This window comes from Dendrobates tinctorius, unplaced genomic scaffold, assembly GCF_039654945.1.
Source record: "Dendrobates tinctorius isolate UK_male_01 unplaced genomic scaffold, ASM3965494v1 ptg000097l, whole genome shotgun sequence".
Taxonomy (NCBI): Eukaryota; Metazoa; Chordata; class Amphibia; order Anura; family Dendrobatidae; genus Dendrobates; species Dendrobates tinctorius.
Window position 1 is genome coordinate 566,574 of NW_027361765.1, and position 26,401 is coordinate 592,974.

Consider the following 26,401-nt stretch of genomic DNA (forward strand, 5'->3'; position numbering starts at 1 on the left):
GCCAGGGACTCGATCTGCTTGATCTGTTGCAAAATGCGGCAGCCCCCCTCACTACTACTCCCACTTCCTCCATCCTCCCCTTGCTCCCACTATCCTCTGACATACTGGAGTCAAGTGGGAGAGCCACTTGTTCAGGGGCTATCCCACTAAGCGTTGCCTGGGGTTCACTTACCAGGCCTCCAGGTGGGTATGGTGCGATGGTCTTCCTCCTCCTAATTCTCCTCCACCTGGACAGGACCCCACAGTAGCCTCACCGATCAGGGCTCTGAACCGGTCACCATTCCTCAGCTTCTCTGCAAAGGGGCTGCTCCCAACAAAGATGGTAGCTCTTCTTTCCTCCAACTTGCTGTTAGAATCCTTCAGCCTCTTCAACGCGGCGGACAGCTCTGCTCTTTTTGAGTTGGTTACCCGTTTCTTAGCCTCACCAACCTCAACTCCTCCCGGAGTATCTGCAGTTGTTTTGTGGCGTCCTCATATTCAAAGAGGTGTGCGTGTATGCGGAGGCCATAGGTGGTCATTGACTCTCCAGCTTCCTTAGTGCCCCAGTCAAGGGGCACCACTGCCACACCTCTGCTGGATGCCTTCTTAACTCCAGGAGGAGGAGCTACTGTGGCTGCAGGTTCAGGGGTCTGGCGGCCCCCCGAGGTAATTGTCTTCTGGCCCTGGCTTGCTCCATCCAGGACCTGGCATAATCTTAGAATGACTCTTGATATTTCCTCAGCCTCCCCCCAGCTTGGACCGGAGGTAGGAGCTGGGGTCCCAATCCCGGGATCCAGTCCCACAAAGCCTCTCTTTTGCTGGGAAGGGGCAGACAAAATTCCAGATGGAAAAAAAATCTCCTTTTCCATCAGCAGCTCCACACAACACCAACTGCTCACCAGAAGAACAAACCTCTGACCAGGCTCCTCCCCTCCTGCTGTGTGCAATGAAGGATGCTACATACACTGTCTGCTAGCGTAGCACTGATATCTATATACCCACATACAATGCCTACCTGCCTAGCACTGATATCTGTATACCCACATACACTGCCTGCCTGCCTAGCACTGATATACATCTCGATTAGTCCTCAGAAGGACTTTTGGTTGAGATGAATTTGTGTATTACAGATGGTATACCCACATTAGCTAATAAAATTGCAAATCTCTCCCTATATGAGCAGCAACTCTCCCTACTCTGCCTGAGTCCGGAGTAGACTGTGACGAGCAGGGTGGCATCCTATCTACTATAGACCTGATGACGCTATGCGGCCAGCCAATCATTGTATAGCCACAACCAACATGACTGCGGCATTACAGTTTGTGGCAGACAATGCTTGCATGTTAATTTGAGCTCTAAAGAGCACCAAACATGCAGGGCAGGTATCCGAACTCCCGCTGAGCAACCCCAGAAATACTCGGTGAGCTCCGAGCATCATGAGCACTGCAATGCTCGGGTGAGTACCGAATAGTGATGAGTGTGAGCAGGTTGCGGGATGCAGTAACAAACGAGACACATCAAGGGTTAACATATTTACTTTAACAGGGATTCACTCCACGCAGGGAGTTAGGTGATTATGCAGGAATTTTACAGTAATGGAGGTAACACAGGGAAATAAGGAGGGTGAAAAACATGGGTGACAAGTTCTTAAGGTATAACTTATCCAGGCAGACGACCTCCAGGTGGCGGATTCAGCGATGCAGAGCAGTGACGCCGACAGCTGTCAGCGAAGGTTTGATTTGGTGAAGTCCTGATGTAAGTGAGGAACCGGTGAAGTCTTGAGGCAACAGTTAGTCTTTGATACCCTATGCAGTTTCCTTAGTCCAGGGGTTGTGGTCGCAGGCAATGTATGGGATGCAACACAGTCTAAGCCCAATGTGGCTCAGCCGATATGGACAGGGGAGTCAGGGCACAGTTCATAGTCACATACCTGGTCTCTCTTAAGTGGTACAAGGGCACCACAAGCAGGCCCAGAGTGTTTGGTACCCTGATTTGTGAGAGCCAATGGGCACACTACATCTCTGTCCACAGTCTCTGCGAGTCGCCGCAGGGATTCTCAGGCGCGGGCCTGTGCTGCTACGGTGCTCAAGGGACGGAGCACTCACTTCTCCCTGCCATGCGCGCTGTCTGTTCCCACCAAGTCTGATAGCTTTCACACCCGCTTAGCTCTCCCTGAGTTGGCCACGCCTCCCGCTGCTATATGCAAAGGTTGGTCCGGTTCCTTATGCTTTCCCCCAGACAACAGACGAGACAGCCCCGACAGTTCTGGACCTGGCACAAGAAAGGTACCCCCAGCCCGGTCCTTCTGCTTACACAAGCATGCTCGCTCATCACTTGTGACCACCAGGCTTAGCAATAATGTATGTACAAAATGCATGCTCATAATAAAGTACTAGATGAAACAATTTTTAGCTGTTGTGATTATTTAATTCATTTGCGTGATATTATTGAACAGCGGAGTATTACCTAGTGGCCTCTTAGGAAGTCCAATTTATTTGTTCACCTCCCTAGTCAGTAAGAATGGGACAGGGAATATGTTCTTCACACAGAAAGAGGTTTATAATCTTTATAAAAGGGACAGCAAGGTTTGTAATTTAATAAATGGAAGCATGTACTGTAGGGAAAGGTTTGTTGTTTTACTCCTGTAGTTTTCACGTATTACTTTTATCTGTGTATATTTCAAAATGTGAAAATAATATTCTTGAGATCATGTAATGCCAATTTGTGATTTTTCCTGATCAATCCCATTGTTATTTACAGTCATATGTTAAAGTTTGGGCACCCCTATTAATGTTAACCTTTTTAACAATTTTGGTTTTTGCAACAGCTATTTCAGTTTCATATATCTAATAACTGATGGACTCAGTTATATTTCTGGATTCAAATGAGGTTTATTGTACTAACAGAAATGTGCAATCTGCATTTAAACAAAATTTTACCGGTGCAAAAGTATGGGCGCCCTTATCATTTTCTTGATTTGAACACTCCTAACTACTTTTTACTGACTTCCTGAAGCACTAAATTGGTTTTGTAACCTCATTGAGCTTTGAACTTCATAGCCAGGTGTATCAAATCATGAGAAAAGGTGTTTAAGGTGGCCACTTGCAAGTAATTCTCCTATTTGATTCTCCTATGAAGAGTGGCATCATGGGCTCCTCAAAACAACTCTCAAATGATCTGAAAACAAAGATTATTCAACACAGCTTTTCAGGGGAAGGATACAAAAAGTTGTCTCAGAGATTTAACCTGTCAGTTTCCACAGTGAGGAACATAGTAAGGAAATGGAAGAACACAGGTACAGTTCTTGTTAAGCCCAGAAGTGGCAGGCCAAGAAAAATATCAGAAAGGCAGAGAAGAAGAATGGTGAGAACAGTCAAGGACAATCCACAGACCACCTCCAAAGACCTGCAGCATCATCTTGCTGCAGATGCTGTCACTGTGCATCGGTCAACAATACAGCGCACTTTGCACAAGGAGAAGCTGTATGGGAGAGTGATGCGAAAGAAGCCGTTTCTGCAAGCACGCCACAAACAGAGTTGCCTGAGGTATGCAAAAGCACATTTGGACAAGCCAGTTACATTTTGGAAGAAGGTCCTGTGGACTGATGAAACAAAGATTGAGTTGTTTGGTCATACAAAAAGACGTTATGCATGAAGGCTAAAAAACACAGCATTCCAAGAAAAACACTTGCTACCCACAGTAAAGTTTGGTGGAGGTTCCATCATGCTTTGGGGCTGTGTGGCCAATGCTGGCACTGGGAATCTTGTTAAAGTTGAGGGTCGCATGGATTCAACTCAGTATCAGCAGATTCTTGACAATAATGTGCAAGAATCAGTGATGAAGTTGAAGTTACGCAGGGGATGGATATTTCAGCAAAACAATGATCCAAAACACCGCTCCAAATCTACTCAGGCATTCATGCAGAGGAACAATTACAATGTTCTGGAATGGCCATCCCAGTCCCCAGACCTGAATATCATTGAACATCTGTGGGATGATTTGAAGCGGGCTGTCCATGCTCGGCGACCATCAAACTTAACTGAACTGGAATTATTTTGTAAACAGGAATGGTCACAAATACCTTCATCCAGGATCCAGGAACTAATTAATAGCTACAGGGAGCGACTAGAGGCTGTTATTTTTTTAAAAGGAGGATCTACGAAATATTAATGTCACTTTTATGTTGAGGTGCCCATACTTTTGCACCGGTCAAATTTTGTTAAAATGCAGATTGCACATTTTCTGTTAGTACAATAAACCTCATTTGAATCCAGAAATATAACTGAGTCCATCAGTTATTAGATATATGAAACTGAAATAGCTGTTGCAAAAACCAAACTTGTTATAAAGAAAAAAGGTTAGCATTAATAGGGGTGCCCAAACTTTAACATATGACTGTAAATAGTCTTTTATGTCACCTGAATCAATGAGAATTATAAAGAATAGGGAGCATGAGTAGGTAGAAAACGTTTAGAGGAGAGATGCAGTAAGGAAGGTTTGTTGGAAACAAAATAGTGCCGTTGAATGAAATGATCGATATTCTTCTGAAAACAGGATGTCTGAAGAAGTTTGGTTATGCCAAAAGTAACATAGTAACATAGTAACATAGTTTTGAAGGCTGAAGGAAGACCTTATGTCCATCTAGTTCAGCCTATTTTTAGTGCAGCTGTTCTGCATTGTTGATCCTGGGGAAGGCAAAAAACCCACATAGTAGAAGCCAATTTTCTCCACAGGGAAAAAAATTCCTTCCCCTAAGCTGGGTCAACCATCTACCTCTAATATTATGTTATTCGTAACCTTCTATACTGTTACTCACAAGAAAAGCATCCATTCCTTTCTTAAATTCATTCAGTGAGTTGGCCATCGCCACTTCCTCAGGAAGAGAATTCCAGAGCCTCACTGCTCTTACCATGAAGAACCCTCTTCTATGCTGGTGCAGAAATTGTCTTTCCTCCAAGCGAAGAGAATGCCCCCTTGTTCTTGTCACAGTCCTTGGTACAAACAGTTCATTGGAGAGATCTCTGTATTGCCCTCTGATATACTTGTACATATATATTAAGTCTCCCCTAAGTCTTCTCTTTTCTAGAGTAAATAGACCTAATTTTGATAACCTTTCTGGGTATTGTAGTGAACCAACTCCATTTATCATTTTAGTAGCCCGCCTTTGAACCCTTTCAAGTTCAGTAATGTCTTTCTTGAGCACGGGCATCCAAAATTGCACACAATACTCCAAGTGTGGTCTGACGAGTGATTTGTACAGAGGGAGAATAATGTTTTCATCTCGTGTCCCCAGACCTCTTCTAATGCATCCCATGACCCTATTTGGTTTGATGGCAGCTGCCTAACACTAGGCACTCCAATTTAGCATCTTATTGACTAAGATGCCTAAGTCTTTTTCCATGTCTGATTTCCCCAGCAGTTTTCCATTTAGTAAGTAATTGTAGCATCTGTTTCTCCTTCCCATGTGCATAACCTTACACTTATCTGTGTTAAACCTCATTTGCCATTTTTCAGCCCAATTCTCCAATTTACTCAAATCTGTCTGTAGTTGCAAACTGTCCTCCTTTGTGTTAACTACCATACATAGTTTTGTATCATCTGCAAATACTGATATTTTACTGTGTAAGCCATCCACTAGATCATTAATAAATATATTAAATAGTAGGGGGCCCAATACAGAACCCTGTGGTACCCCACTAGTAACCCTGGCCCAATCTGAGTATGCACCATTAATAACCACTCTTTGTTTTCTATCACTAAGCCAGCTACCTACCCTTCTACACACATTTTCCCCTAGCCCAAGCTTTCTCATCTTACTTACCAATCTTTTATGTGGGACAGTGTCAAATGCTTTAGAGAAGTCGAGATAAATGATTAAGTGGAAAGAAAATGAACCAACCAAATTAGAATCTATAGTCAGGGCAATACTGCATCCTTTATTTGTAGTTGTAGTTTGTAGCTTTCTGTACGTGGAGCCCCTGCTGCCCTGTACTATTGATCCTCAAGGGCTTAATGTACTAATATACAGCTCTTTATTATGGGGTACTTCTGAGAGAACATGAAGTCTTACTTCGGAATCTAGAGGTACAAGAGGGCCCAATACAGGTGTAGGGGAGCTGTATTGTACGTCTTTACATCTCAGGGGTTTGACGTGTATATGAGCCCTTGTCTGTGCTAGGAAACTTACAGAAGTGTATATGCCATATCAGAGATGCAAGTAGTTTGCACATTGTAAAAGATTGCTTGACTTGATCCCCCTTGTCATCACAAAAGAAGAGAAATTATTAAAATTGTCACTATGAAATCATGTAAATTACTGCCATTATTAAGGCCATGTACACATTCAGAGACAGCAACGAGAAAGTGAAAAAACGCAAAAGCATTTTTCACCACGTTTTTGAACCATTTTTAATGAATAAAACTAATTACTAAACACATAATGTTGACAAAGGATACCCCAAAAAATGCTGCCAAAAACACAGCAAAAATGCAGAAAAATGGGAATTTTAAACTGTGTATTTTTTATTAGCACTAGAGCAGCTTTTGGATTCAGAAAAAAAATGCAGCAAAAACACTGTGTAAACATACCTTAAAGCTTTAGCCTGGCACAGTACTAAATAAAAAGGTCCATAAAACCTGAAACTGAAACTCTATGGCAGATTTAAAAAGAAAAAATGGTTAACTTGGGAGCAGCAGGAATACAGCAAGAGCAAAAGCTGGACCCTTTAGGCAATATCTATAGGTAAAGGTATCCTAGATCTACTGTAGTGCAGTAAATTAAGGAATTGTGACGTGTGTAGTAATGTTCCATGTGCCTTTTTTTTTTTACTATTAGCTTCATGTCTATGAGAACTGAAAAATAAGTGGAAGATGAACGATAGGTGAGTGTGTAAGGCGGCCAGGGTGGTAGTCGTGGTAGTTCTGTTCCCACACCCTGGCGCCCCACAGATGCAATATAATGTCTCTCCTGCTGTGTGTACAATGTGCGCAGCAGAACACTTAGGGTATGTGCACACATTGCGGATTCCTGTGCGGAATTTTCCACGCGGAATCTGCAAGTTTTGGCAGAATCTGCAGGTCAAAATCTGCGCGTTTTTACTGAGGATTCCCTGCTGATTTATTGCGGATTAATTGTGAATTTTGTGCGGATTTGGCATGCGTTTTTACACCTGCAGATTCTCATAATGGAATGAGTGTAAAAACGCTGTGGAATCTGCACAAAGAATTGACATGCTGCGGAAAATAAACCGCTGCATTTCCGCGCGGATTTTTCCGCAGCATGTGCACAGGGGTTTTTATTTCCCACAGAATAACATTGTAATGTAAATCACTAGGAAATCTGATGCGGATCCACAGCAAATCCGCATCGTGTGCACATACCCTTTCGATCACTACCAGGTTCCTTTCCAGTTCTGTCCCTCTGCTCCATGTTTCCAAAACACCTCAGAGTCACAGTTCTTTTCCAATAGTTGAACTTTACTAATCAAAAGGGCTTTCATCACACTGGCAGCACAGGTTAAACCCAGAGATGTCTTCTTATATTTCCCTGCTGTCCAGCCAGGCCCAATCCTCTCTATCAGCTTCCTTTTCCTGGTGATCCCTCCCGTATCTCTGGGCAGTTTGTGTCCCATCTGTGCCTTCCACCTCCCCAGCTCCCTGTCAGCCCCTTATCCCATTCCAATTGGGAAAGGTGTCGGGAACGCCATCACAGCTGCTCTCTCCCTAGTCATAGACCCCGGATCCTTCTTGGGGATGGTCCTGCTGAGCTAGTGCCCGACTGCACTGTTCTCCACCTGGGGCCCCTTACTGCCATAGCAGCTTTATCCCCATGGCCTGTAGCTGTCTGCTCTACTGCTCCTCACACAAACTGCCTTGGTCAAGGCTGCCTGGGCTCTGCTGCCTAATCTGGAAGTCCCTCTCCCATATCCCTATGACTCTGCCCTGCTCTGCTCTAACTCCTCCCCACTGCTCAATTCCCATGCTGCCTGTTCCTTACTAACACTTTTATCTATTCTATGCTATCCTATCTCTATGATGACCCCCTTCTACTCTAATCCCCTATGGCCCTTTACTATCCCTAAGCTTATGCACAATGCATAACAAATGCACCACATTACAGTATATGACAAACATATAGCAATGCATCCACATTAATGCACATGAATTAATGCCCAGGTGCCACACGGGATATATGTGCACAGCATTCAGGAGAGAGAAGGCACGTGAGGATCCCCACCACCTCCTTACAAGTGTGCAGAATAGCTATACATGGCTAAATATCATTTTTATACTCCTGTGCTTTGCCATAGCTGAATATATGTGTTATTTGTATAGTATTGGCTATGTTGTCATAAATGTGTGATGGTCCAGTGCATACATGTTCATACAGATTGAATGTCCGTTATATGTAATGGCTATTATAAATAGGTTGTCAGTTCTGTAGTGTTTTTGACGTCATATAAAATAATAACATTGCTTATTTTTGTCTTTCTGATGCATGCTCCTAATAATAACACTTTCTAGTGCTATGAATGAAACCCTTACTGTTTTTGTTATTTTGGGATTTTCACATTTGGAATCATTGCGATATCCTATCTTTGCAATTTTGCTTTTTCTTTATTTTCTAATAATTACTGGAAATGTAACCATAGCTCTTATTGTCTGGGTTGAGCCACGTCTGCATACTCCCATGTATGTGTTTGCGGCAACGTTGTCCTTTTTAGATTTATGTTATACTGCAGTCACAATTCCTCAAATCCTGGTCATATTTTGGGTGGGACGCGTCTATATTACCTTCAGTGGATGCCTATTACAAATGTATTTTTTTCATTCTCTGGGGATAACTGAAAATTATCTTTTGACTGTTATGGCTTATGACCGCTACATCGCCATTTGTAACCCTCTCAGATACTCTACTATCATGACTTCTAGATGCTGCAAGCTTCTTGTAGTCATTTGTTGGTTATGTGGTTTTATGAGTCCAATAACAAAACTAATTTTGGTAAATTTTTTACCATTTTGTGGATCGAATAAAATACACCATCTTTTCTGTGACCTGTCTCCTCTTCTACACCTTGCTTGCGCAGACACTTTTCTTAATGTTATTACAGATTTTATCATCAATTCTTGCATCTTTATTTTGACCACTGCGTTCATTGCTTTGACCTACACTAAAATCCTGATTACAATAATTATGATGAACAGTGCGGAAGGACGCAGAAAGGCTTTCTCAACATGTGCAGCTCACATCACGGTTGTGTTGATATTTTTTGGAAGTGTAGCCTTCATGTATGTAAGACCACAGAAAGTATATGCACCTGAATATGACCAGCTGGTAACCATTAACTATACCATTTTGACTCCATTGTTAAATCCCACTGTTTATAGTTTAAGGAATAAAGAGATAAAGAAGACAATTAAGAAATATCTTCATCTCAGAAGTACTAGTAGTAAATTGTAAATTATTTGATCTTCGACTCTTGTTGGCCATAAGCAAAGAACATCTTGAAGAACAGTCGGGGTTAAGAAAATTGAGCTCCGCTGAGGATGAGGCCAAAGGGCTACAAAGAGTTGAACTAGTTCACAGGGTCATTATGTTTTGAAATTGTTAATGAGAATATTTGATACTAAGTCCCAGAATATTGTTTGTTGTCTATATAGGTTGAGACAGTGAGGACCTGGTCAGTACTTCTAAACTTGAATACCTGCGAGAATAAGTAAAAAATGCAATATTAAAAAAAATTGGTTTACTAAGTGTGAGTCTTAAGGTGAACCTGTCATCTGATTAATTTGCCTGATTCATGGACCGCATGAATCAGAATTCAGCTGTGTTAATGAACTTAGTTATATTTGATTCTGAAATGCTGTTGCATTTCAGAGGAAACATACTTCTGAAGACTACGCATCTTGGATAACTTGTTTGATGCAGTTCACTGGCTTCACCTTGCTTGATCCCCTTTACCTGCCAGTCAAGGGGAACAAAGCAGGGAGAAGCCGCTTGGGACCTGTCTTGGTCAAGTCAAGTGAGATCCAAGGTTGTATGCTGACTCTTCTAAGTATGTTTTCTCTCTGAAGGCACAGTACATCAATTAACATCACTGGGACTAAAAAGAAGACCTTCCTTACTGCGCCAAATATTAATTTACTCAACCTCCAAGCCTGTTTTCAGCTTCATGACCATACCAAATTTTTCAATTTTGACCAGTTTCACTTTTGAGGCAATAGTTCTAGAATGCTTCAATGGATCCCACTGATTCTGAGAATGCTTTTTTATGATATACTGTAGTTCATAATAGTGCTGAAATTTCTTCGATATGACTTGTGTTTATTTGTGAAAAAAAACAAAAATTTGGCAAAAATTTAGAAAATTTAGCAATTTTCAAGCTTTTAGTTTTTATGCCCTTAAATCAGCGAGTTATGTCTAAAAAAATAGTTAATAAATAACATTTCCCACATGTCTACTTTACATCAGCACAATTTTTGAATCATTATTTTTTTTGTTAGGAAGTTATATGGGTTAAAAGTTAACCAGCGAGTTCTTTTATTTTCAACAAAATTTAGAAAAACATTTTTTAGGGACCATATTACACTTGAAATGACTTTGAGAGGTCTATATGACAGAAAATACCCAAAAGTGACACTATTTAAAAACTGCACCCCTCAAGGTACTCAAAATCACATTCAAGAAGTTTCTTAACCCTTCAGATGCTTCACAGGAATTTTTAGAATGTGAAAGGAAAAAAATGAATATTTTTTTCACACAAAATTTACTTTAGACAACTGGAAAAAATTAACCCCAAAATTTATTGTGCAATTTCTCCTGAGAATGCCGATACCTAATTTGTGAAGAAAAACCACTATTTTGGCACATGGCAGGAAACGGAAGGAAAAGAGCGCAGTTTGCTTTTTTTAATGCAAAATTTTCTGGAATAATTAGCAGATGGCAAGTGACGTTTGGAGAGCCCCTGATGTGCCTAAACAATGGAAACCCCCCACAGGTCACATCATTTTGGAAATGGGAACTTATCTATATGTGTGGTGAGCACCTTGAGCCCCAAGTGCTTTACAGACGTTTATAATGTAGAGCCGTGAAAATAAAAATCTGATTTTTCCCACAAAAATGTTATTTCAGCCTCAATTTTTTATTTTCACAAGGGTAACAGGAGAAAGTCAAAAGTTATGCAATTTCTCCTGAGTATGCCAATATCGCATTTGTGGGGGGAAATTACTTTTGAGGCACAGTTCAAAGCTCAGAAAGAAGAAGCGTCATGTTGGAGTACAGATTTTGCTGGACAGATTTGAGGATGCCATGTCACTCTGGCAGATCCCCTGAGGTGCCAGAACAGCACAACACAACATAAGAGACACCATTTTATAAACTGCACCTCTTTATTAATTCATCCTGGGGTGCAGTGATCATATTGAAAACACAGATGGGAAACAACCAAAGGAGGGCAACAACCCAGCAGCAGGACCGCTACACCAGCCTTTGTGCATGGAGGAACAAGAGGAGCACTGCCAGAGCCCTGCAAAATGACCTCCAGCATGCCACAAATGTGCATGTGTCTGCACAAACGGTTAGAAACCGACTCCATGAGGATGGTCTGAGTGCCCGACGTCCACAGATGGGGGTTGTGCTCACAGCCCAACACCGTGCAGGACACTTGGCATTTGCCACAGAACACCAGGATTGCCAAATTCACCACTTGCATCCTGTGCTCTTCACAAATGAAAGCAGGGTCACACTGAGCACATGTGACAGAGTCTGGAGATGCTGTGGAGAGTGATTTGCTGCCTGGCAGATCATTCAGCATGACCGGTTTGGCAGTGGGTCAGTAATGGTGTGGGGTGGCATTTCTTTTGAGGGCTGAACGGTGTTGGGCTGTGAGCACAAAACCCATCTGTGGATGTCAGGCACTCAGACCATCCTCATGGAGTTGGTTTCTAACCGTTTGTGCAGACACATGCACATTTGTGTCTGTGCTCGGATCCAGGACGCAGCTGTGATCCCGACGGCCATTGGAATCACAGCCGCCGCTGGGATCCCGGCCACCGTGCATGTGAATTCAGTTGTTCTATCTGTTCATTTATGAACTGCATCATAGCATGTCATTGCTGTGATGCACCTGCCAGCAGACTCTGCATTGGTGTACATAAAAAAAAGACTCTGAATCGGTGTACATAAAAAAAAGGTTACACTTACAGCCTGTCACTGGACCTAAAACATACACGTTACAATGTGTCACTGGACCTAAAATAATACATGTTACAGCATGTCACTGGACCTACAAAATACACGTTACAGCGTGTCGCTGGACCACTGGACCTAAAATAATACGCGCTGTACATAAAAAAAGGGTAAAGCGTCTCAGTGCACCTACAGTGTGTCGTTGTACTGAAAAAATACACGTTACAGCGTGTCGCGCCGGGACCCCCCCGCCACCGGACCTACCCGCCACCGCTGATGGACCCCCCCGTTGCCGCTGCTGGACCCCCCCACCAGACCCGCCACTGTCTGCCCACCCACCTCCCTCACAGCCGGCAGGAAAGACCGCAGCTTGTGGCCTGTGATGGAGATGGGGTGCGGGTGCCCTCTGGTGGCGCCGCACCCCATCACCAGCACAGGCCGCAAGCCACAGTCTTTCCTGCCAGCTGGCCGCCGCCAGGAGCCCAGCCGCCTGCCCACCATGTACATACACACACTCATATGTACTGTATGTACACATGTCGGGGTCGTAAACGACAATGAATCCTCATTCACCAGTCATTCCAAATCATTGTGCGAGCGCAAAACATCTGGTACCGATTAAGAATGACTCAGACACGCAGCTGATTCAGTCTTAGCTAATGTCCTGCATCCACACCTGTCAGGAGCAGTACAACAACTGGCTTTTATTTACAAATACACAATACTATATTGAGTGTTAGGGGAAGGCGTGCATTAGGCGGGGTTTATGCAGTATACATCAAGTGTCCAGTCTCTCTCTGATTTGTCAAAACGTCTCCCGATGGTTACTCCTTCTTCACATTCCTGAGTTATCTTTTTTAGGAGAAATGAAACTTAACTTAACTCTTTAGACACTGAATTTAAGTGAAAGTGAACACTGGCAGCCATCTTTAATACAGTTACATTTGCATTAGCAAGCAATTAGGAAAAACTTATTGTTTCACAGTATAAAAATATAAAAGTTATATAAGAAAATATATTTTCACCTTGACAATCCCCCCTAAACACTAAGTTTTTCCCTTAATGAAAGATCCTTCGAGACTGTCCATGTGATGGGAAAAGGGGAGGTGGATTTCTTCATCCAGACACCTCAGAAGCTCTCCCCTAGCGAGAGGCCTCCAGGCAGCTGAACCCTTCACTAACCTCACATGGAGTTCTCCCGCTGTCCCTAAACTAAGTCTCTTAACATCATCTGAGAATGGGGGGTTTTGTCTACTCTCTTGAGGGGAATATACTTAGGGATCTTCCCTAGATCAGTACCATCGTACTCTGGTGGGTCTACTTCTTGATTGAGGAAGGTGCCAGTCGGAGTTGCTTTGGCAATAACCTTTTTATACAAGGGAATAACACAACAAAGAGTTATTGATCCAATTACAAGGAGGGCAATCAGTACTATACAAGCTTGTTGAAGGAATCCCTTGAGTCCACCCAACCAGCCGGAAAAGAAAGATGTGTCTACTCCAGCATTAGTTTTCAATTCTGCTGCTAACCCAGTTATCTTTTTAAGGGCTATCATGGTTTTTCCATTCACTCCAGAGTTCTGAGGGATATAGGTACAACACTCCTCTCCCACCATCCCACAAACTCCTCCTTTCTCAGCTAATATCATTTCAAGGGCTAGTCGATTTTGGAGTGTCATCCTAGTGTTAGGGCCCAATTCTTCAACTATACCTTGGAAGGCATCTTGGCTGAAATTGACAAACCTTTGTTCACTGTAATATATGTAATTGATCCATTCAACATTTTTATTAATCTGCACCTGTGGGATTATAGAAGCAAAGCCAGCATAGATCTGGTTCTGGGCTTTAAATTGGTCAGGCACCCCCCTTGGCACTCCAATAGCATCAATATATACTAGTGGATCTTCTTCATAACTCATATGGAGCTGATCGAGGCTTCTCCTTTTCCTGGTAGGTTCATCAGGTATCTTTGGATCCCAGGGTAGAATCTTGAACTGCATAGCTAGTTTAACAAGGGTGCATTGGCCTGTCCAGGCATTTGGCAACCTAGGACGGAGCTTACCATCTCCACATAACCAATAAATGTCATACATATATTGTGTATGTTTGATTAACAAGTCAGTATCTAGAGAACTATTCTCTTTGCAGAAACCTGTCTCGAAGATCCCTACTGGTGTACCTGCGGTGTCGTGGGAATTATAGCAGGTGTAATTGTCAGCTAATACAGTTACTTCTCCTGGGACCTTTAGTTTGGGTTCCTTATGAATTAGTGGGACGTAATCTGGGCAATCAGTGGGCTTCAAACCTTTCAACAAATTCATGACACAGGCAGTGGTGTTTAGGTATGCTCTGAGTATTCAACTGGTCATTCGGAATAACAAAGGTAGCTGGAGTCAAACGACCCAGAGTACAGGCACCTTTTACCCCTACTGGCAACCATTTATATGCATTGTCTCCACATATCCAGTACATGTCACTAGGTAGGTCCCATAGGGCTGAATGTTGTAATACCAGTCTATGAACTAAATCTATGAACGCAGATACATTCTGAAGCATACACCAATTTGGAAGTTGTCCTAAAGGGCTACAATACCCTACGTCGGGATTTCTACAGGTGGGAGTTCCTTTCTCATATCCAGATGACTCGTTGCAAGGTATATTACCTGAAATATTAAAACAAGTTTCATTATTGCCCTGGGGAAATAAATTGGAATACTTCCAGGACGTGTTATGCAACCTTCTTTCTAGCAGTATTGGTTTGAAGGCATCAGTAGAGTGGGAAGTTACATTAAAACTAACTTGTAGGCCATACATTGGAATTTGCCCCAGGTAGGTTAACCGAGTTCTATTCCTGGGTACCCAAGCCCCCCCTTTATATGCCAGATATTGAAGGTATGTGTTACTTCCTGAAAGATTACCCTGCCACCAAGGGTATCCTACCCATCCCACAATAGGTATTCCAACAGTTGTGTTCCATAACTTCACATTATTTGTGGCATTATTAGCAAGTGTATCAGAACAACTGGTCCAGGCAAATAATTCCTCGGGTGGCACAGGAATAACAAGGAACGGAATACTAGTGGCCGATATTGGTGAATGTGTGCAGATCCAGCAATCTGCTGGAGACTGAGTGTCTTTTGACCAATCATTTAGTATTTTTTCATGATGTTGTATAAACTTATTATTCAAGGACATTGGAGAATTTAGATTGTCCCACGCAGCTACCATTATTACAGATAATGCAACAAAACCAAACCAAAACATTATGCACTCTTATGCTTTGTTAATTCCTGTGGCTAGTTTGCAATGCGATGCGTGGATCCAGGTTGGTCGTCCTTCCAACTTAACAGCAGTAGGCGTTGTCAGGAGTACTTGGTAAGGTCCTTGATATCGGGGTTCAAGGGTCTTTCTGGAGTGTTTCTTGACATATACGTAATCACCAGGTTGTAGACAGTGAGTTCCTTCCACACTATCTGGATCTGGAATGGAAGAGAAAACTAGAGAATGCATTTGAGTTAAATGCTTTTGCAACTGGATTACATAACTTGTCAAATTATCCACATTGAGTGTTAAGACCTGTGGGTAGTACAACCCTGTGTTCGGTGGTCTTCCAAACAGTATCTCGAAGGGTGACAGTTTAGTTTTCCCCGTGGGTGTGTACCTTACTGAGAATAATGCTAATGGGAGACACTCTGGCCATGGTTTATGGGTTTGCTCCATGGTTTTCTGTATTTTCAATTTTAGTGTCCCGTTCATTCTCTCTACCTTCCCTGAACTCTGTGGGTGGTAGGGTGTATGAAATGCTTGTTCTACACCTATCATTTGCATTACATTTTGCATTACCTCAGCAGTAAAGTGTGTACCTCTGTCTGATTCAATTGTTTCAGGGACACCGAATCGTGGTACTAGTTCCATCACCAGTTTCTTTGCAGTGGCTCGAGCTGTAGCCGTTTTCACCGGGTAGGCCTTTGGCCATCCAGAGAAGAGATCTACACATACTAGGATATTTGCATACACTCCTACCTTGGTAGCTGTATGTCGTCAATCTGCTGTCTCTGAAACGGGTAGAGAGGCCTAGGTGTCGCTTTCTTAGGGACTTTTACTGTTTTACCTGGGTTGTGCTGTGCACAGATGAGGCATGATTGTACAAGTTTCGCGGCTGCGCAACTGAAGCCAGGAGCGATCCAGAAGGCATCTACCATGGCACACATGTGACTTTTTGAGGTGTGATTGGGGCCATGTGCTGCTTGCGCCATGATTGGGAACAGGGACTTTGGTGGGCACATTTTATCCTTATTCTCCCATACTCCATTTGAGTTCAGCTCAGCTCCCAGTCTCCCTCGGTGTACCTTCTCTGTTTGGGCAGCCTTTTGCTGGAGGGATTTCAGGACATCTAGACCCAATGTGGCTGGAATATGCTGACTCCCCGCCACCGTCCACTGCTCTCTCTAGGCCGCCTTGTGCTATTTTAGCAGCCTCGTTCGCCCTTCTATTGCCCTCTACCTCCACGGAGTCACCTTTGTGTGTGCTTTTACCTTGACAATGCCAACCTGGACTGGTAACATCAATGCCTCCATCAATTGTTTCACCAGCTCTGCATTTTTAATGGGCTTCGAATCTGTGAAAATATTAGCGACTTTACCTGCAGCGGCTCTACACGCCTCAGTGAGTGCCTTCAACTCTGCCTCCTACGCCGACATGTGAGGAGAGAGTGGTTCCGCTCGGATTACCTCATGTGAGGATACTACTGCATATCCAGTGTAGAATCGTCCATCCTGGTGGTATCTGGGGCCATCTACAAAAAAGAAACTCAAAGTCTGCATTAGGAACAGGTTTTTCATGAATGTGTGCAAACCCAACTGTCTCCTGACTCATCAGTTCTATGCAGACATGTTCATGCGTCATGTCAAAGTATCTTTCCTCACGCGCTAATATGGTCACCAATTCCCCCTTTTCTGAATCCACAGGCAGGAGGGTGGCTGGATTCAGAACGTTACATCTTTTGAGGAGTGACATACTCAGGAATTAGTAGAGCACACTCAAGTCAGAGCTGTCTGGCCATAGACAGATGTTTTGGTTGAACTTGTAGGAGTATGGCATGGATGTCATGTGGGGAATAGATTGTCAAAAGAAACGTCAGTGTCATCTCACATGCCTTTCCTATTACGTCTCCACTTTTTTCCTTGTGCTCCAGCATACATGACAGGTCGTTTTATTGTCCTTGTTTGCTCAATTTCTTTAGCTACCTTAAGGAGGTCTTTTGGATCTACATGTCTCCATTCAGGTCTGGCTGTCTGTACTGCGTCTCGTAAGTCTTTGTTCATACCGTCAATGAATGCATCCACCAGTATTCTAACATCAAGTGGATTTATGCAAATGTACCCCATGTCTGCCCATTTCAGCTGTAACCGTCCAAGGTATATCTCTACTCTCTCTCCTCTTTGCTGTGTCACATTAGTCAGGAGTACAGACTGCTCTGATTGTTCCACTGCAGCCCATTGTCTTAGTGACTCACAGTACGTCTCCCCAGATCGTGCAGATTTATCATCCATGCCCCAAGCCTGATTCTTTGTCACATCTGTGTGTCTTAATTATATGATCTAGTGCGTCACCTGCCTTTAAACTCACCAACCTCTCTAGGTCTGCCCAGGTACACTTATATGTCTGCTGTACTTCCTTTATGTGTCTGTAAAACGGGAATGGTTGGTCTTCAGGGGCAGGCAGCTGCTTCAGCAAAGCTAGCTGGTCAGAGGGGCTCCAGGGATAATACACCTGTATCTTTCTTATTCTAGTCACACTTCTAGGTCCTGATGGGGTTGGCCGTCTGATGTCTACTGTCAGCTTACTCCTCAAGGGCCAATGTCCCCACTACCCACTATCCACACTATTATGTCAGCTTCTTATGATCTTGTCTGGATAGGATTTAGTGCAATTCTCTTAGGTCAGTAGCACAGGTCACACAAGTAGCTATTCAGTCTGGGTTTGTCTGAGTCTGACCACAGTGTTTACAAGTCCATCTGTTTTGTCTGGGTCTCTGGTTACACTTTGTCAATCAAACATTCATAATACACCTTCCACACTGCTGCACATTCTCAAGCATCATTTATTCACTTGCTATTTTCTTCCCTTGTCTGTGCCTTTTTGTACATCCAAACATTCACACTCTGGTATTTTTGCCTTTTTCAATATTTGTCCCACTTGTTTTACTGCTTCCTTCCTTCTCTGTCTCTTGTAATTTGACACAATTTGCTATACAAATCAATCACACAACTAGAAGCAGGTTCAAACACATTAATGACCAAGCAATCACTTACAATTCCCTTCTAAATTAGGCACCATATCTTACTTTTAACTTCCAATCTTCAATTAAGTACTGTTGCTTTAAAATGCACAAATCTTTCAGCGTGTACCTTACGGATAGAATTACAGAGAATTTTGAGCACAACTCACACTCAGCAGAGATAAGAGCGAAGGGAGAAGAAACTACGCAGCGCCATCCTTCACCCCTCCCGTCAGAATGCAGCGTCGTCCTTCACAGAATTCTGTAGTTCTTTAGACTTATCAAAATCAATTTCTACAAAGAAACTCAAAATCACGGGATTTCACTGTAAGAGCAGATAACTGTATAATGAGATTAACCATGCCTTGCCCTTTTTCTGGCCAAATGCATTCAGGAAACTTTACAATGCAATGCCACATATAACACGAACTATATCATTACTCAATTCATTCAGTCTCAGATGTAGATTTGAAATATCTATAACGCATCTGTCCGGGATACGGCAATGCTCGGGTGTCCTGTAATCATATATAGGGCCTGCAGTGTGTAACACTATATCACAGGGCAAATTCCCTCCCTGGGTGGACATAGCGTCTCCTGGATGCAAGGGGCCATAATTGGCAAGGTAGGCCTGACACTCTTGGGTTATGGCTGGGCCTCCCTTTTTAGCTATCTGTTGGGCCAAACCACCTCTATGCGACAGGGTAGAGTTAGCTGGGTTCACTATGGCTCCTACCTGGTGGGTAACTATGTCCCCATACCCCACTGAGAAAAGAACCTGGGAGCCCTGAGGTGTGATGTAATAGCGTGAATGACAGGGGAACCAGATTTCAGGGTCATGGGGCAACCTAGAGGATTTGTTGAGAGGGGTAGGTAGTGGGCTCCTTCCGGGCCGGGGGGATTCGAACGGACCTAATAGCAGTGGCGGGGCAGGGGGAATTGTAGCAACCTGATTGTCAGAATCTTCTGATCCCTCATCATCTCCGATAGCTTGGCGCCTCATACGCATTACGGACCGGAAAGCCGTACTGCCGGTCAGGGCATCAAGAGTGAAGGGACCTTGACCAGGTGTATTTACAAATATCACAGTGGGTTGCACCGGGAGACTAGGCCCAGAGGCCGGAACAGAAACAGGAACATTAGAGGTGGGAACAGCATCGGTCGGTGCCGGAGGTTTCTCAGGAAGTGGTGGTCCCTGATAGTACTCACCGGAAAGTGTTACCAGCGGACATAGTGGCTGGGGAGGAATTCCGGGTGCACCAAGATGGCTGCCGGTGGAGGCGTGGCATGCCCCACTTCCGTCCATGGTCTGGGCGGAACCCCAAGGACGGCCCGCCCCACACACACGGCAGGTTTCCACCCAGGTTGGATTCTGCATGCCACAAACAGGACACACCCACGTTTCTGGAGAGCTCGTCTTGTCGCCATTATAGGGCGGTGGTTGGGACTGCATTTTCATCATCAGTGGCACGGCGGCCATTTTACAATCTATAAGATCACAGTTCAAAGGCATTTTATAACCAAACACAGGTTCCGCATTGTCTGATCCTCCTTCCCCATCAATCTCTTTCCATCCTTCATTCTTCAAGCCTCGCGCAACTCGCAGATGAGCTTGTGCTTGTTCTAACAATCCTTTATCTTTCAACATGCCTCGTTTGTTCTCTATGAGATTATGCCACATAGCCGGCTGTAATCTCCCTGACGAGGGCAATCCTACATGCTTATACAATCTCTCAACATTCTTGACTGCCTTCTTGCCTTCCCGTGACGCTACTATTGCCTTGACCTCCACAGCATCCTCATCTAACTTGTGGGGCACAGACTTCTTCTGCTTTAAGATACGCAGCATGACTCTTACAGAATACTATGGTTCTCTGCAGAAAAACCACTGGTAGCGATATCAACACTGATGTTCCACAGTACGGAGCCTCACGTTCGACGTACTAGGAAAAGAGCCTCGCGCTCAATATTTCCTTTCCCTAACCTTGAACAGCAGTGATTAACAGATTATCCTGCCACGATATTCCAACAGTCGGGAGGCGGTCTCCTAGTGAGAGCCCTCCACAGAAATACAGGTGGTCCCTTCTCGGGACGTCTTAATTACCTAGCTGGTACAATATCACAGAGGCTGCGTCTCCTATCCCTTCCTCTAGGTTGCCCCACAATCTGCAACTAGCTCAATTTATCACTCCACTTCACTACTAGACAATAGTCACGGGTAGGGTGGTTGAATGGAGTACAATGACCGGTGGAGGAGGTGTGGTGTACACGAGGACGCGCAGAATGCGACGTCTCTCAGTTGCTGGTTCAGAGCGTGGCACAGGATCGCACTCAGTCTCACCACTCGACCGGTCACCCCTCAGACCCAAGGAGACCACAGACAAACCAATAACGGCTGAGACACTAGCAAGTGTGACACATACAGTGTATATGATCTCACTTACCGTGTTTTGGAGGGTGATCAGTCCTCGAGGTCAGCCACTACAGGTATCATCCACAGACATCCAGGCATGGGTCCAGAGGAGCCTCGGATCACTGTCCACGCCCCCCGTTGGGCTCCAAATTGTCGGGGTCGTAAACGACAATGAATCCTCATTCACCAGTCATTCCAAATCATTGTGCGAGCGCAAAACATCTGGTACCGATTAAGAATGACTCAGACACGCAGCTGATTCAGTCTTAGCTAATGTCCTGCATCCACACCTGTCAGGAGCAGTACAACAACTGGCTTTTATTTACAAATACACAATACTATATTGAGTGTTAGGGGAAGGCGTGCATTAGGCGGGGTTTATGCAGTATACATCTAGGGTCCAGTCTCTCTCTGATTCGTCAAAACGTCTCCCGATGGTTACTCCTTCTTCACATTCCTGAGTTATCTTTTTTAGGAGAAATGAAACTTAACTTAACTCTTTAGACACTGAATTTAAGTGAAAGTGAACACTGGCAGCCATCTTTAATACAGTTACATTTGCATTAGCAAGCAATTAGGAAAAACTTATTGTTTCACAGTATAAAAATATAAAAGTTATATAAGAAAATATATTTTCACCTTGACACACACACACACACACACACATGTACGTACACAAGCGTACTCACACACACACCCCACACACACACTTCCCTCCCAATGCGATAGCATCGGGCACACCTCTAGTATATTTATATTTCACAGAGAGATACATAACAGAATAGATGAAAATTCAATTGTCGGCATCAGTAAAATCATTACAGAACCCGACAAGATATGAGACATGGTTTACGTACAGTAAACAAGTGCAAATCCATTAGATTAATATGTGTCCCTCACTAATACTGTTAGCAGTGTGTGTGTAAAATTTTGGAGCTGTAGGTGTTAAATTAATTCATGGAAAAAACTTGCTTGGGCTCCCGCGCAATTTTCTCCGCCAGAGAGGGCAAGCCAGTGACTGAGGGCAGATATTAATAGCCAAGAGAGGGGTCATTGTTTTTGCCCCCCCGGCTAAAAAAAATCTGCCCCCAGCCACCCCAGAAAAGGTGCATCTCTAAGATGCGCCAATTCTGGCACTTACCCTCTCTCTTCCCATTGCCCTGTAGCGGGTGGCATATGGGGCAATAAGGGGTTAATGTCACCTTGCTATTGTAAGGTGATATTAAGCCTGGTTAATCATGGAGAGGCATAATGAAAGGGTTAAACACACACACATTAAGATTAAATAGTTTTAATGAAATAAATACACACATTTTTTTCCATCTTTATTTCATTCCCAATCCAATCAAAGCCATTATTCTCCTGTAAAAAATCAAAAATAAAAAGCAACAATATCCAATTCCTTTCTGCTGTACAATCAAGTCCCACACTGCAATTCATCTGCAGGGGTTAAATAGTTTACAACCGGGAGCAGCGCTAATGCGACCTGCCCGGCTGTAAAAAACAGAGGAATGAAAGAAAAGCTGCCTGCACAGCCTCCCCACCTGACCGGAGATGAACTGATTCGCGTGGGAAAGTTTCTGAACATTTTCCCATGCTGTCGAGTTCACCTCAGGTCAGGCAGGAAGTTTGCGCAGCATAAGTGATGTCAGCGGTAGTTCAGCATTGTCCTTTTCTTCAAAAGCACAGAAAACTATGGTGGAAATGAAGGGTGGGGGGGCGTACTGGGGGGGGTGCTCCCACTTTATACCGCGCAGAGATGTCACAGAGACAATGGAGGCAGATGTCGGGTACAACAGGTCCAAGCTTTATTCTCTGGCCGTCCACTTGACAGCTTCCGCAGTACACCGCACTTCAGAGCAATTAAGTAAGTTAACTTACAGGGTTGCAGTTTGTTTAGAAAGGATTGTCAAAATCAGAGAGGAAAAGGGGTTTGTCTTTATGTAAAGTCTTGTCTGAAGTCCACTTTAAGGGAGGATATTAGCGAAGGAAATGAGGATGTCGAGTACATATGGGTTGAAATACATGGAGGGAAAAATATTAGCAAAATTCTCATTGGGGTTTTTTACAAACCCTCAAATATAACAGAAATCATGGAAAGTCTACTACTAAGGCAGATAGATGAAGCTGCAACCCATAATGAGGCCCTAGTTATGGGGGACTTTAACTACCCAGATATTAAATGGGAAACAGCCATGCGAAACCCACAAAGGCAACAGGTTTTTGCTAATAACCAAGAAAAATTATGTTTCACAACTAGTGCAGAATCCAACCAGAGGAGCAGCACTTTTAGACCTAATAGAAGAGGATTCTTTACTGTTAGGGCAGTGAAAATCTGGAATTAAGGTGACATACACAAACATTCATGTATACATGACATTCATGATATTTTATTAATATTGTGAATGTTGACATTTATGTTTCTATATTTTTTATCTTAACTACATGTTTACTCACATTGCGGATTATATATATTTGAAGTAGCGCCTTCATTAATATAGGGGATATATTCTAGTGCAAATACATGTGATATATATTTTATATTCTTTATTTTGGACAACTGAGTGGTGTTGTTCTATTTTTTGCAGCTGATACCCACCTTATTTCGCTAGCGCCCTTGAAATTTTATTTAATATCAGAATCTGGAATTCCTTGCCTGACGAGGTGGTGATGGCAAACTCAGTCAAAGGGTTCAAGAGAGGCCTGGATGTCCTCCTGGAGCGTAACAATATTTTATCTTACAGTGATTAGGTAATTTAGGAGGGCGTAAATCTGGGGATTTATCCTGACGGAATATAGGCTGAACTGAATGGACAAATGTCTCTTTTGGCCTTGCTAAATATGTTACTATGTTACACTACCCCCGCAAAAGTATGAGGACCCGTAGCTGGGGGGGCGGATGGGCCTGCCCCCCTCACCTACCATCCCACCACCAGCACTCACACCATTCACTCCACCACTCGTACCCCCACATTCACGTCCATGCCTCGTCACTCTCACGACCATTCACCCCAGTCACCACATTCCCACAAATGATATTTTTATTTTTACTTTTATTTTGCTATAGCTTCTCACTTTCCTCTGCTGGGGGCCCTTGCTGGACAGAATCAGGTAAGGCACAGGGAGCAGGGGACCCCAGCACCCCCAGCCGTTGCCAGAGTCGGCGGAGCCACCGCAATCAAGGCCACAGGCTGCTGTCGGAGTGGGCAGGGCTACATCCAAGGAGGCCATGCCCCCTTTCGGGGGTGCGACCAGAGTGGGCAGAGCTACCTCCAGGAGGCCATGCCCCTGGAGCCAGCCACGCCAGTCCCCAGTCTGTCCCAGTTCTGGATCTGCGCACAGGGGCCACCAGTACCGTAGCACAGACTCCTAGAGGTGCGGCCTCCCACACCGCCACCTCTGCCGAACTCTTTAGTTCAGGCCAATCCCCCTCTGCATCCAGTGGTGGTGGGGCTCCTGACACAGACCCATCACTGGAACTGCGCACAGGGGTCCCCGACCCAGCCGCTGACACCGCCAGAGGAGCGACCACCACACTGCTTTTCATTTTCATTTTTGCTGCTGAAGCAAGCTCTACCCTTTTAGTTTTTTTTGTCCCTGGGCCCCAGAAAAAGATCCAGCTGGTGCAGATCTGTATGTGAGAGACTCAGACACCCCATCACACACCGCCGGAGATACGGCCCCGGCTGTCAGCACTGCACCAGCAGTGCAGCAGGTAGCAGCCACCAAACATGCCATCCTCTGCATGCCAGTGGGTGCCCCAGGTGCCATGCCAGTCGCCCTGCCACAGAGGACTTAGCTCGAGCACCTCCATCATTACCACTGCCCGCCACCAAGCCACCCTCCGTGCCACACTCCATATCACTGTCTGAAGCTGAGTCACCACTAACAGAGATGGCGCCCTGCTCCTGACAGATCTTTCTCTCCCCGCTCCCTTGATGCAGACCGATAACAGGGCCCGAGCTAAGGTGGGCAGCGGGTTCCACACAACGGGACAGGGAGGTCACAGAAAGGGGAACATAGATAAATGTATCCATGGCAGTTGTTTTCGCCTTCTTGGTATTCCTCTTCTTCCATGTTTTCCTGTTCCCAGTTGCCTGATCCTCACAGACCTCATCCCCAAACATGACATGGCCAGGGACTCGATCTGTTTGATCTGTTGCAAAATGCGGCAGCCCCCCTCACTACAGCTCCCACTTCCTCCATCCTCCCCTTGCTCCCACTATCCTCTGACATACTGCCTAGGGTTCACTTACCAGGCCTCCAGGTGGGTATGGTGCGATGGTCTTCCACTTCCTAATTCTCCTCCACCTGGACAGGACCCCACAGGAGCCCCACCGGTCAGGGCTCTGAACCGGTCACCATTCCTCAGCTTCTCTGCAAAGGGGCCGCTCCCCACAAAGATGGTAGCGCTTCTTTCCTCCAACTTGCTGTTAGACTCCTTCAGCCTCTTCAAGGCGGCAGACAGCTCTGCTCTTTTTGAGCTAGATACCCCGTTTCTTAGCCTCACCAACCTCAATTCCTCCCAGAGTATCCGCAGTTGTTTTGTGGCATCTTCATATTCAAAGAGGTGTGCGTGTATGCGGAGGCCATAGGTGGTCATTGATTCTCCTGCTTCCTTAGTGCCCCAGTCAAGGGGCACCACTGCCACACTTCTGCTGGATGCCTTCTTACCTCTGGAAGGAGGAGCTACTGTGGCTGCAGGTTCAGGGGTCTGGCGACCCCCCCGAGGTAATTGTCTTCTGGCCCTGGCTTGCTCCATCCAGGACCTGGCATGATCTTAGATCTCTCTTGATATTTCCTTAGGCCCCCCAGCTTAGACCGGAGGTAGGAGCTGGGGTCCCAATCCCGGGATCCAGTCCCACAAAGCCTCTCTTTTGCTGGGAAGGGGCAGACAAATGTCCAGATGGAAAAAAATCTCCTTTTCCTTCAGCAGCTCCACACAACACCAGCAGTTCACCAGAAGAACAAACCTCTGACCAGGCTCCTCCCCTCCTGCTGTGTGCAATGAAGGATGCCACATACTCTGTCTGCCAGCATAGCACTGATAACTATATACCCACATACAATGCCTGCCTGCCTAGCATTGATATCTGTATACCCACAAACACTGCCTGCCTGCCTAGCACTGATATCTATATACATCTTGATTAGTCCTCAGAAGGACTGTTGTTGAGCTGGATTTGTGTATTACAGATGATATACCCACACTAGCTAATAAAATTGCAAATCTCTCCCTATATGAGCAGCAACTCTCCCTACTCTGCCTGAGTCCGGAGCAGACTGTGACGAGCAGGGTGGAATCCTATCTACTATAGACCTGATGACGCTATGCGGCCAGCCAATCATTGTATAGACATAACCAACATGACTGCGGCATTACAGTTTGTGGCAGACAATGCTTGCATGTTAATTTGAGCTCTAAAGAGCACCAAACATACAGGGCAGGTACCCGAACTCCCGCCGAGCAACCCCGGAAATACTCGGTGAGCTCCGAGCATCATGAGCACTGCGATGCTCGGGTGAGCACCGGATAGTGACGA

General features: G+C 44.6%; 2 protein-coding genes across 2 annotated transcripts; one reads left to right on the top strand and one right to left on the bottom strand.

Annotated features, from left to right (window-relative positions):
* The first annotated feature begins 8,506 nt into the window (after window positions 1-8,506).
* Window positions 8,507-9,439, top strand: LOC141098983 (olfactory receptor 6N1-like). Its single transcript, XM_073587037.1, has one exon. It carries the CDS (start codon window positions 8,507-8,509, stop codon window positions 9,437-9,439), a length of 933 nt encoding a protein of 310 aa, XP_073443138.1.
* A 3,424-nt stretch (window positions 9,440-12,863) lies between these two features.
* LOC141098887 (endogenous retrovirus group PABLB member 1 Env polyprotein-like) lies at window positions 12,864-18,143 on the bottom strand. Its single transcript, XM_073586852.1, has 2 exons — window positions 15,437-18,143; window positions 12,864-14,828 (listed from the first exon to the last, which is right to left on the bottom strand). The coding sequence occupies exon 2, from the start codon at window positions 14,484-14,486 to the stop codon at window positions 13,374-13,376; it is 1,113 nt and encodes a 370-aa protein (XP_073442953.1). The 5' UTR covers window positions 14,487-14,828; window positions 15,437-18,143; the 3' UTR covers window positions 12,864-13,373.
* Window positions 18,144-26,401: the final 8,258 nt, after the last annotated feature.

Bases quoted from the DNA above. Each gene is read 5' to 3' on its own strand.
- LOC141098887 (XM_073586852.1), bottom strand. From the start codon at position 14,486: ATGAATTTGTTGAAAGGTTTGAAGCCCACTGATTGCCCAGATTACGTC.
- LOC141098983 (XM_073587037.1), top strand. From the start codon at position 8,507: ATGAATGAAACCCTTACTGTTTTTGTTATTTTGGGATTTTCACATTTG.